The sequence below is a fragment of the Danio rerio genome, chromosome 17 (genome assembly GCF_049306965.1).
Source record: "Danio rerio strain Tuebingen ecotype United States chromosome 17, GRCz12tu, whole genome shotgun sequence".
Classification (NCBI taxonomy): domain Eukaryota; kingdom Metazoa; phylum Chordata; class Actinopteri; order Cypriniformes; family Danionidae; genus Danio; species Danio rerio.
Genome location: NC_133192.1, coordinates 48,409,219 through 48,421,802, shown reverse-complemented (window position 1 = coordinate 48,421,802; position 12,584 = coordinate 48,409,219). Strand labels below are relative to the sequence as shown.

At 37.8% G+C, this 12,584-nt stretch overlaps 1 protein-coding gene across 1 annotated transcript in view; it reads left to right on the top strand.

Moving 5' to 3' along the window:
• The window catches only part of hspa4l (heat shock protein 4 like), a 35,926-nt gene extending 23,816 nt beyond the window's left edge, over window positions 1-12,110 (top strand). Inside the window, exons 13-19 of the mRNA XM_685413.10 lie at window positions 825-902; window positions 2,667-2,801; window positions 4,822-4,947; window positions 5,097-5,204; window positions 5,635-5,754; window positions 7,165-7,326; window positions 11,199-12,110. Of these exons, the coding sequence (XP_690505.2) occupies window positions 825-902; window positions 2,667-2,801; window positions 4,822-4,947; window positions 5,097-5,204; window positions 5,635-5,754; window positions 7,165-7,326; window positions 11,199-11,375 (906 nt within the window). The 3' untranslated portion in view covers window positions 11,376-12,110. The remainder of the gene's footprint in view (window positions 1-824; window positions 903-2,666; window positions 2,802-4,821; window positions 4,948-5,096; window positions 5,205-5,634; window positions 5,755-7,164; window positions 7,327-11,198) is intronic.
• Window positions 12,111-12,584: the final 474 nt, after the last annotated feature.

Genomic DNA, 12,584 nt, shown 5'->3' with positions numbered 1-12,584 from the left:
TGGTCAACCTCTGGTTGTGTTTAATAGTGCTATATAAATAAATTTGACATTGACATTTTGTCAAGCTAGGATGTTTCTGTAATATCACCTAAGTTAGATAACGCACTTTGGAAATGCTGTTCTTATGTCTTAAATGTGGTCCTAACTGAAATTACTATGGTTACCAGATAAATATGAAAAGATTTTTAAGCAAAACTACACTTTTGGAAAAGGGCTTTTTTTTTAGATTTATTTTTGTCCTTTATTATTTTGCCTTTATTAGATAGGACAGTATTGAGACAGGAAGCAAAGTGGGAGAGAGAGAGAGGGGGTAGGGTAGGGAAATGTCCTCGAGCCGGAATTCGAACTTGCGACGCCCGGACGTGCTATTGCACCATATATCGGCGCGCTAACCACTAGGCTATTGCACCGACGGAAAAGGGCTCTTTTTTCAAGTCTCCTATACAGTTGACTTGAACAATTTTTTATTCCAATTAGACGATTTCTTTTTGATGAAGTCTCTTTTAGCTTAGCTTAGCCTAATAAATTAAATCGGATTAGACCATTAGCATTTCATTTTTTATGAGTTGTTTTTTTTGTTCGAGTTTTGATCATTTTCATCTTTAAAACCCAAACTTTCTCTAGTTACATTGTGTAATAAGACTGACGGAAAATGAAAAAATACCCTTTTTAAGGCCAATTTTGCTAGGAACAATACTCTCATTCTTACGCAATAGTCAAGAAACTCTGGTGCCATATAGTCTATTGACTATAGACTAAAAAAACTTAACATACAAGCCAAAAGAAACGCGTTGCTGATACTTTGTTTACGCATTTGTCAACAGAGTAAAATGCAGGTGGATCAGGAAGGCCAAGGAGAACAGCCCTCTGAAGAGGAGAGAGCGAATAACTCTGGCATCAAGGTACATTTTATCTTCATAAATGTCAGTATATGCATATACATCCATCCATTTATCAATCCTTTTGTAGATCTATCTGTCCATGAATACAGTTGAAGGCAAAATGATTAGAAATTTATCGCAAATATATTTTGTCTTTGCCATGATGACAGTACATAATATTTTACAAGTTATTTTGCATAGTATTCAGTTTAAAGTTTAATTTTAAGGCTTAACAACCTTAATTAGATTAACTAGCAAAGTTCCTAATTAACTTTCGTGAGTTATTGGACAACAATGTTTTGTTGCGTAGCCAATTGAACAAATAAATTTCTAAAGGGAGTAAAATTAATTAGAAATAAATCTTCTTTTCCACAGGAAAGTCATCAACTGTACTTCTATCTGTCTGGCATTTTATCCATCCACCTGTTCATCCTTTTTTTTATCTACACATCTATCTGCCAACCTAACTGTCTGTTTGTCTGTCCTTTATTATAGAAATTATATAAATTTTTTTCGTTTGTCCATCCATCCTTCTATTCAAACTATTTTCTCTACTGTATATCCATCCATCCATCCTTCCATCCACTCACTCATCTATCCAACCACCAAATCACCCACCCACTGATTCACCCGTCCATCCATCCCTCCATCCATTCACTCACTCACTCACTCACTCATCCATCCATCCATCCATCCATCCATCCACCCAACCACCAAATCACCCATCCACTAAAACATTCATCCATTTATCCACTCACTAATCCATCCAATTGCCAAATCACCCCCACTCATCCATCCACCTACTCATCCATCTATCCAACCAAACACCCACCCACTCATCCATCCACCAACCAAACACTCCTCCATCCATAGATGGTTGTTTATCTACCCATTATCCGTCCATCCGTACACCCATCCATCCATCCATCCATCCATCCATCCAAACACCCACTCACCCACTCATCCATTCATCCATCCACCCGCTTAAGCATCCATCCAACCACCCACCCACCCACTCACCTATCCATCCATCCATTCATCCATCCATCCATTCATCCACCCACTCACTTATACATCCATCCATATATCTATCCACTCATCCCTCCATCCATCCGTTCATCCATCCAACCAACCACCCACACACTCATCCATCCACCAACTAATCAGTCCTCCATCCATTCATCTATCCACTCATCCATCCACACATCATCCATCCACCCATCCATCCAGCCACTCATCCATCCATCCAACCAACCAACCAACCACCCACCCACCTACTCATCCATTCATCAACCAGCCACCCACCCAATCACTTACTCACCCATTCATCCACCAACTAAACACTCATCCATCCATCCATCCATCCATCCATCCATCCATCCATTTATCTACCCACTCATCTGTCCATTCATTCATCCATCCATCCATTCATCTACCCACCTATCCTGCCATTCATCCATCCATCCATCCACTCTTCCATCCACCCGCTCATCCATCCATCCACCCAACCACCCACTCAACCACTCATCCATCTATCCACTCACCCATCCATCCATCCAATCACTCACCCATCCTGCCAGCCACTCATCCATCTATCCACTCACCCATCCATCCACTCATCCATCCAGCCACTCATTTATTCATCCACTCACCCGCCCACTTATCCATCCATCTAAACAGCCACTCATCCATCCACCCACTCATCCATCCATCCAATTTTTTTAAATGACATCTTAAAAGAACACAGCTTTCTTGATAATTGTATATTTTGACATTTTGTTAAAGGACGGTGATAAGCAGGATCAAGGTGCAAGCAGTAGCAAAGCCAAGTCAAAGGTGAAGAGTGTAGATCTGCCCATTCTGGCCAACACCACCCGTCAGCTGGATCGAGATGTGCTCACCCATTTTGTTGAATATGAAGTGAGTCTAGTGCTTTTTCCATTTACATTTAGCCTGCCTCATTTCCCCTGGAGAACATGCTGAGTGTTGCTATTAATTCAACTCAGCTCAGTAAAAATCTGTTCTCTTTACAGAAATCCAGACTGCCTTTTTTGATCCCCATCTCAAGTCTTAGCTAAATTTTTTGCACTTTCAGAGATAATATATACAAAGTCATTATACTTGTCTCTTGGTAGCTCCTGTTTATGACACATGCCAGCACAACTGATTGTATCTTGTACTCTGCGTGTTGCTAAAATCTACAAGGGATTTAGCGATTGCCCTAAATATCCATGACAGAGCTCAATTCAGACCTTAGGGAAAAGATATTAGTAGATCATTGCGTCAGTGAAGCGCAAGCACAGCGCTTAGCATTAGAGTCATGCCACACACTCACTGTTTCATCCTTTGCCATTAAAAATGAAAATACCATGTAATCTCACACTATAGGGCTCTAAATATAAGTCTGAACTTTGGCCTCACAGATTTTTCTGCGGTTGTGTTTTTTATTGTCAAGAAAAAAATCATGAGAGTATTTGTTAGTAGTTAATCTTAGTTTTGTTGGTTATGTGATTTCAAAGCATGACATCTTATTTTTTTATTAATTAATTAAGCCCTGCTTCATTTCTGAAATCACTTGAATGACCAGAAATGGCACATTTCATGACATTCAATTTCTTTCATAAACAAGCCACAACGAGTGGATGAAGTAATTTTTTCACGTAAATCTTAAGAATTTTTAAAAATATTCTGTTTTTAGTATTATTATGGGTGACGCGGTGGCGCAGCAGGCGCACTTTTCAAACCAAAGTTAAACACAAGCTCTTTGTGAAAATGTGCCCCTCTATATATTTCTGGAGAGCACGAATTTGGTAACCATTGGTCCGTATGGCTGGATTTCATCTTTCAAACGAACGCTACAGAGCGGTATGATGCCGCGGTATGATGACTTTTCCGCTGTTACCAGATTGCCCAGTGGCTTGCCACATACGTCGGCAGACTTGAGATGCAGAGAGGAATTGACTGTAACAATGGGATTTGAGTCTGATGAAAATTTGTTCTAGAAGGTGGGTAAGACAAAAACAAAAATACATTTTAAAAAACTAAATAAATAAGTAAATAACAGAGTGAAAACAGGGTTTTCAGAAGAACAGAAGATTTGAAAACATAGTAAATAATCAGACTGGCGCAAGGGCTTTTCTTTTTCTGGATTAGTTTTGAAAACACTCGGTTCAGTGCTTTGGAAAACGCTATCAGTTGGGTTTAGGAAGGGGGTGGGTGGGGGTATCGGTCGGTCAGTCAGTCGACAGTGGCCCCTGGTGGATTTACGTTAGAAGAGCAGGCACGAATGGCACTCGCAAGAGAAATTTCAGATCTCAAAAAGTAAACACTAAGGCCTCTGATGGATTCACAAAAACAAAAACTGCAACAAAAAGTCGTTCCTGGGATGTATTTTACGATTTACAGAAATGTATGAAAGGGTACATATCAATAATGAGCCTGGGTTGGCTTAAGTGTATTACAAACATTTAAGTAGACAATGAATTCTTTATAATTCATGAATATTATCATGAAATATACAGAAAAAAATGCTAGTGTATCGCTGCAAGTGAATAGTCAGTATAAAAGTATAAAAGTATAGTTCATCCAAATATGATTGAACCCTGAAGATATTTTGAAGAATGTTGGAAATAAATAGCCTTGTTTTTTTACTATGATTGTCAATGCTACTGGTTTCTAGTATTGTACAAAATGTTTTTTTTAGTTTTCAGCAGAAATGAAACTTAAAATGGTTTGGAACCACTTAAGCATAAAGAAAAGATAATTTTTGTGTGAACTATCCAATCAAGCACATGTCTTTTCACAAGAGAATCTTTGCTGTCTCATTTATAATCTGGTTAATTACAGTGTTTAATTTTTGTTTGTCCAAATAGGGTGATAGAAGTAAATGTCAGTAGTGAATGTATTCAAAGCCCAGCTAGTAAAGCATTGTCTCTTCCAGAAAAAAATGATCATACAGGACAAGCTGGAGAAGGAGAGGAATGATGCCAAAAATGGCGTGGAGGAGTACGTTTACGACCTGCGAGACAAGCTGTGTGGCATCTACGAGAAATATGTCACTGAAGATGTGAGCACATCATTTCGTTGTTATCCAGAGTTGATGTTCTCAGACAAGCTTATGTTTTATTCCCTTTATAATCTACCTGAATTCCTGCAATTCAGAAAATACTTACATATGTGTGTTGATATGGGAGGGTTAATATGTCTCTATTGCAGGAAAGTAATCGGCTCACCATAATGCTGGAGGACACAGAAAACTGGCTGTATGAAGAAGGAGAGGACCAGGACAAAGAAATCTACCAGCACAAGCTGGCTGAACTCAAAGTATGTGCTTAGACGTCATATGGTTATTGAATTAAAAAAATTAAATGAAAACTTAGGTAACACTTTAGTTTAGGTCACAATTCATGCTATTAACCACCTGCCTGTTAATAAGATATTAACTGCTCATTAATAGTTAGAAATTAAAAAAGTAAAAAGTCATTAAAAAGTAGGATCTTATTCTGCAACCCTAATCCTACTCAGTTTAAACCCAACTTCTACCTCACTAACTACTACACTACCTACCTCATAAGTTTATTAAGCTGTTACTGTTAATACCGTGAATTGTGACCTAAACTAAAGCGTTACCATAAATTCAACTATGAATCCTGTCACAAGCCCCTGTTCATTTCTGAGAATGTTTGAAAAAAAAAATCAGGCCTCTGTTATCGTTTGTTAGAGCAGGATTTTGTTTGTCTTTGGGTTTTTGTAGAAATATGGTGAGCCCATTGAAGAGCGGTACAGAGAGCACGAGGGCCGACCCAGAGCATTTGATGAGCTTGGCAAGAAACTACAGCTCTTTATGAAGGTGGTGGACATGTATAGAGACAAGGTAAACAGTCAAGGCCTGTTCACATTTTCATTCACACTGCAGTGCAGATATTTAACACACCATGACTGAACCAAGCATGAAAAGGGGCAGATTTTAACTCGATTACAAATATTCATTAATTTTCTTTTCGGCTTAGTTCTTTTATTAATCTGGGGTCGCCACAGCGAAAAGAACCGCCAACTCATCCAGCATATGTTTTACGCAGCGAATGCTCTTCCAGCTGCAACTCATCACTGGGAAACAACCATACACACTCATTCACACACAAACACTACGGACAATGTACCACACCCGATTCACCTGTACCGCATGTCTTTGGACTTGTGGGGGAAACCGGAGCACCCGGAGGAAACCCACATGAACGCAAGGAGAACATGCAAACTCCACACAGTGAGATTTTACAGTGAGGGATTTTTCACATCCACTAAAAAAAAATCTCAAAAAAGCTGTCGATAAGCATAAGTGAAAATCATCTTAGTGAGCAGAGAAATTTAAACATGTTTTAAAGAATAAAGTATTTGATGAAGCTTTAACTTTTGTAACTGTTAAGTAAAATTCTACCCAGCTGTGTTTTTTTTTTTTTTTTGGAGAGATGTTCAACCTCATTTTGGGTTTTATTTGGGATAACACAATTGCACAGATTCTAACTACTTTCATAGCGTACTTTCCATCATCTACAAGCTATTTAATGTACCTTATGTCTCAATCTTTCCTCTAGGGAACATAATCACTTTTAATTTTAAAGGAATAGTTCACAAATAAACATTTACTCACTATATTTACTCACCCTCAAGTGGTTCCAAACTTTCTTCTGTTGGACACAAAAGAAGATATTTTTAAGAAAGCTGAAAATCAGTAACCATTGACTTCCATAGTGGGAAAAACTACTATGGAGATAAATGGTTACAGGTTTTCAGCTGTCCTCAAAATATTGTCTTATTTTCTTATATCAAAGGTTTGAATAGAAGTAAAGGGTGATTAAATGATGACACAATTCACATTTTTGTGTGTCTTTTATTTCAGCACGATGAGGTGTTTCCAATTGAACCATAATATTGTGGAGAGGGTGGGACTGTATTTTTGCACTCCTCCTCTCATCTGTCGCATCAATTTGGAGGGGAGTGGACCCAAGCCATCAAACTGATAATATCATAGATAATCTGTCATTTTTAGGGGAAGAGCAAATGGTTAGATTTTGAAAGTGTAGATTATTAGGTGATTGTGCTTTCTGTTTTGTGGCTGTAAGGTTTTAGAAAAAAATACTTATTGTAAGTGAAAGGTGCTATTTGATTAGCTTTTGCTTACTTTCTTACTTAATTAATTTCTTTCATGGCTAATAACTTTTTACTGCAAAGTTTTGACCAGATCTTTGCACGCTTTAAGTACTGTGTTCTTGTTTACCACCAACAGGACGAGCGCTACGAGCACCTGAGCGCAGAGGACATGGGTGTTGTTGAGAAGAGTGTGAATGAAGCTTTAGGCTGGATGAATACCAAGATGAACGCGCAGAGCAAACTCTCTTTTGCTCAAGACCCAGCAGTCAAAGTAGCAGACATCATTCAGAAGATTCAGGTTTGTACTTTTTTTTTGTTTTTTTATTATTCCCATGTAATCACACTTTTCAGACCACCAAGACCTAACACCCGCGTAGGTCACTGTTTTTGCAGCACCTCGCACCAGAGCACCATATTATTTAGATGCCTTGTCAAATAAAAATAATTTGTAGTGTGGTGTGGAGAAGCCCCAAAGAAGCGTACCACCCAGATTGTTTTTTACCTAGAGTCATGCATGGGGGTGGATCAGTGATGGTTTAGGCTGCAATATCATGGCATTCCCTAGACCAGGGGTGTCCAAACTTTTTGGGCCGAGGGCCAGATGCAAAAAAACAAACGTTGTCGCGGGCCAAATTTTACATACATCACACAGACACGCATATATATATATATATATATATATATATATATATATATATATATATATATATATATATATATATACACAGTTGAAGTCAGAATTATTAGCCCCCCTAAATTATTAGCCCCCGTTTATTTTTTCCCCAATTTCTGTTTAACGGAGAGAAGATTTTTTCCACACATTTCTATACATATTAGTTTTAGTAACTTATTTCTAATAACTGATTTATTTTATCTTTGCCATGATGATAGTAAATAATATTTGACTAGATATTTTTAAGACACTTCTATACAGCTTAAAGTGACATTTAAAGGCTTAACTAGGTTAATCAAGTTAACTAGTCAAGTTAAGGTAATTAGGCAAGTTATTTTATAATAATGGTTTGTTCTGAAGACTTACGGGGCTAATAATTTTGACCTTAAAATGGTTCATAAAAAAATTTAAACCGCTTTTTATTCTAGCCGAAATAAAACAAAAGTCTTTCTCCAAAAGAAAAAATATTATCAGACATACTGTAAAAATGTCCTTGCTCTGTTAAACATCATTTGGGAAATATTTAAAAAAGAAGAAATAAATCAATGAGGGGCTAATAATTCTGACTTCAACTGTGTGTAGATAGATAGATAGATAGATAGACAGACAGACAGACAGACAGACAGACAGACAGACAGACAGACAGACAGACAGACAGACAGACAGACAGACAGACAGACAGACAGACAGACAGACAGACAGACAGACAGACAGACAGACAGATAGATAGATAGATAGATAGATAGATAGATAGATAGATAGATAGATAGATCATAACAAGAACTGCTGCTTAATTGAAAGCATGTAATAGCGACACCCGGTGGTTATTTATTGAATCACGTTCATTTTTGTATAGCGGGCCAGATTCTATTGATATTTATAAAAAGCCTCGCGGGCCGCCACAAAACAGATTGCGGGCCGTAGTTTGGACTCGCCTGCCCTAGACCAAACGCTTGTGCTAGATGAGTGCTGGGTCACTGCCAAGGACTACCAAACCATTCTGGAGGACCTTGTGTACCCTATGATTCAAACATTGTATCCTGAAGATGTGTATCAGGATGATAATGCACCAATACACATAGCAAGACTGATGAGAGAGTGGTTTGATGAACATAAAATTGAAGTTGAACATCTTTCATGGCCTGCACAGTCACAGATTTAAATATTATTGAGCCACTTTGGGGTGCATTTTCCTCCACCACCATCACGTCGTGACCTGGCCACTATTTTGCAAGAGGAATGGCTCAGCATCCCACTGGCCTTTGTGCAGGACTTGTATATGTCATTCCCAAGACAAATTGATGCTGTATTGGTCACAAAAGGAGGCCCTGCTCTATATTAATGAATTATTGGGGTCTTAAAAACAGGCATTTCAGTTTTATTGTCTAATAATCTCTGTATATTGGCTAATATAATTACATATATTGCAAATGTTTTGTATTAAGGTACTGAGAATTGTGTCATGAAAATTCTGTCATCATTTACTCATTCTTTTCTTGAATTAATTTGCAATTAGTTTCTGTTAAACACTCACACATAAAACATAAAAATTTTGCAGAAAGCCAAAAACCTGTAACCTTTGACTTCAATTCCATTTTGGATTCCTACAATGGAAGTCAATGATTACATGTATTCAGCTTCAAAATGCTTTAAACAGGTTTGTAACAAGCCCAGAGTGAGTAAATGATGACAGAATATTAATTGTTGTGGGGAATTGTCCTATTAAAGAACATTTTGTTGAAAAATCCACAGTGAAAATGTTATTTGTCAACTCAGGCTTATTGTGGATACGTACCCCGGTCTACATTTCTGGAGGCCACAAAACAGTGCTTAATTTGTAAATTAATAATTTCTGGAACAAAACCTGAAAGTAAGTTATTGTGACCGACGTCCATCACACAATTTCATTTTTCCCGGAACATGATGTCGTTGAACAGTGAACGGCAAAAAAAAGCATCACGTTTCTGAAAAATCTTTAATTATTTGTGCCATATATTGTTATAGGTCAGTCATGGATTAAAAAAAACATGCAGCTACAGAGATAAATCTTACGAACAATCACTTTTCAGTCCCCTTCACTATTATGTGCCAAGAGAATAAATAAATAATAATTAAATGACTGAGTCTAATCTTTAAGAAGAGCCCACAGTTACCTCTTCTGACTTGAGATCACTTTGCTTCTGTCTCATGCTATCCTGATCCATTCGTGCAGTTTTAGATTCTCGAGGTCTCTTTTTGAATCAGGTTCATTATCAGATTTACTTGTGGTTTTAAATATGAAAATATGCCTGACTGCCTCGTTGCCAATTTGAAAATACAAAAATTGTTTAGGTAGGCCGCTATTCCATTATTTATTTTTGTTTCTCACTGTGCACAAAACAATAATCGCATCCATTAAAATAAATACCGGAATGCAAAACACCAATATCTGACATTTTTCGGAACAGGATCCGGCAAGATCCAGCTCAAATTAGGCACTTCCAGCTGCAGTTCATCTGTAAAATAATTGCTATGAAAACGAAATGTACAAAAAACATCTGGGTACGTATTTTGCGGTCTCCAGAAATCTGGACCTAGGTACGTATCCACAATGAGCCTGGATGGTTATTAGTAGTTAGTGACTTGTAAAAAGTCCTCAATTTAGAAACTTTAATTTCTGTAAAAATATTGTGTAAATAATAATTGAATGACTCAGTCTAATCTTTAGGAAGAGCCCACAGTTACCTCTTCTGACTTGAGATCGCTTTGCTTCTGTCTCATGCTATCCAGATCCATTCGTGCAGTTTTAGATTCTCGAGGTCTCTTTTTGAATCAGGTTCATTATCAGAATTACTTGTGGTTTTAAATATGAAAATATGCCTGACTGCCTCGTTGCCAATTTGAAAATACAAATATTATTTAGGTAGGCCGCTATTCCATTATTTATTTTTGTTTCCCACTGCGCACAAAACAATAATCGCATCCATTTAAATAAATACTGGAATGCAAAACACCAATATCTGACATTTTTCGGAACAGGATCCGGCAAGATCCAGCTCAAATTAAGCACTTCCGGCTTTAGTTCCTCTGTTAAATAATTGCTTTGAAAACGAAATGTACGAAAACATCTGGGTACGTATTTTGCGTTCTCTATAAATCTAGACCTAGGTACGTATCCACAATGAGCCTGGGTGGTTATTAGTAGTTAGTGACTTGTAAGAAGTCCTTAATTTAGAAACTTTCATTTCTGTGAAAACATTGTGTAATTCGTAGTGTACTTCACGAAGGTGAGAAGTGTGTGCTTGACAAAAGCCACTTGTAGGAAACACACTCTCTTCTACCTATTCACCAGACACTTTCTTTCAAAGATAAAAAAAACTTACTTAAAGTTGTGATTTGTACATTGCTGCTCTCTAATGATGATAAGATATCTTTTCTTCTTTTATCCTCACTCATAAGGATAAAAAGCATCTGCTGAGTAAATAAATGCAACTGTTGTTTTCTGTGTTGAACTGCAGGAGTTAGAGGACGTGTGCAATCCCATCCTCAACCGACCCAAACCCAAAACCGAGGAGCTCGTAGAGGAAGGTGACAAAAGCGACGGGGCCCACAATGGCCCCACGGCACAGCAAGGCGCAGACAGCAAAGGCAATCAGCAGACGAAGCCTCCATCCGGAGAGATGGACGTGGACTGATTTCTTCCGCTGCCGCTCTCACTTACAAACCCACTATTAAACCTCTTCAGCTTCCACTCAAACAGTAGCTGGAACCATTCTCTCTGTGTCCTCCACTCAGTTGGCTGTATTTGTGCATCTGTTTGTTGACGTCCGCTCCTCTGTTGGTTTTCTCTTCTACCTATTAAGGGATCAGGCCAGGCTGTTTTTTTGTTTTATAAGGAATGTCGCCGCTCTGTATTGGATCGGACATCCATGATAAGACCATATAGAAATAGATAGTAGTTCAATAACTGAAACAATGCTGCCGCTGTTAACAACAACAAAAAAAGTTATCCCGAAAACAATGTGAGACTTGCATTCTGGATCATATCAGCGCGTGGAAACATGAATTAAAAATACTCTTTGATCAATCAGTAAGATTGTGGAAAACCAAGCAAATATGTATGCAATACATATAAATATATGGTTTATATTTGTAAATAATATAATATATACATACGATTTCCAAAGGATGTGTTGTCTAGAGCCTGTAAATATTATTTTAGTAATAATTTGAATTTATGGGTGCTTAGATATAGGTACACTCCTCTTGCTGACATTGCAATGCTTTCAGCTCCGTAGTGTCATGATGAAAGTAGAATGTACTGAGCCGGTCATTAGCCTTTTTTTTCCTCCCCCCAGTTTTCATGCAGTCCCATTACAAGTCTTGAGGTTTGACGATCACAAGTAATAAAACACGCCTTTATGACTGAACGTGTTTGCTGATGAATTTTTGAGGTGTAGTTTTGATGTGATTTTTTTTAATGATGTTGTTGCACAGTCAGAATGGGCTTAAGAAAAGATTAGGACGGGAGGGTGTGTTAAAAACATGTTAATTATAAAACATTGTATTTTAATTATTTCCATACCACCAATTATTCCAGCATATGTTTTACACAGTGGATGATCTTCCAGCTGCAACCCAGTACTGGGAAATGCCCATACACTCTCATTTACAAATATACACCATGGGCAATTTACTTTCTTCAATTCACTTATATTACAAGTCTTTGGACTGTGGGGGAAACCAGAGCACCCAGAGGAAACCCACGCCAACAGGGGGAGAATCTGCAAACTCTACACAGAAATGCCTACTAGCCCAGCCTGGACTTGAACCAGTGACCTTCTTGCTAACCACTGAGCTACCGTATCACTCCATGATTTTTATTTTTTTTTAAAGGAAGGGAT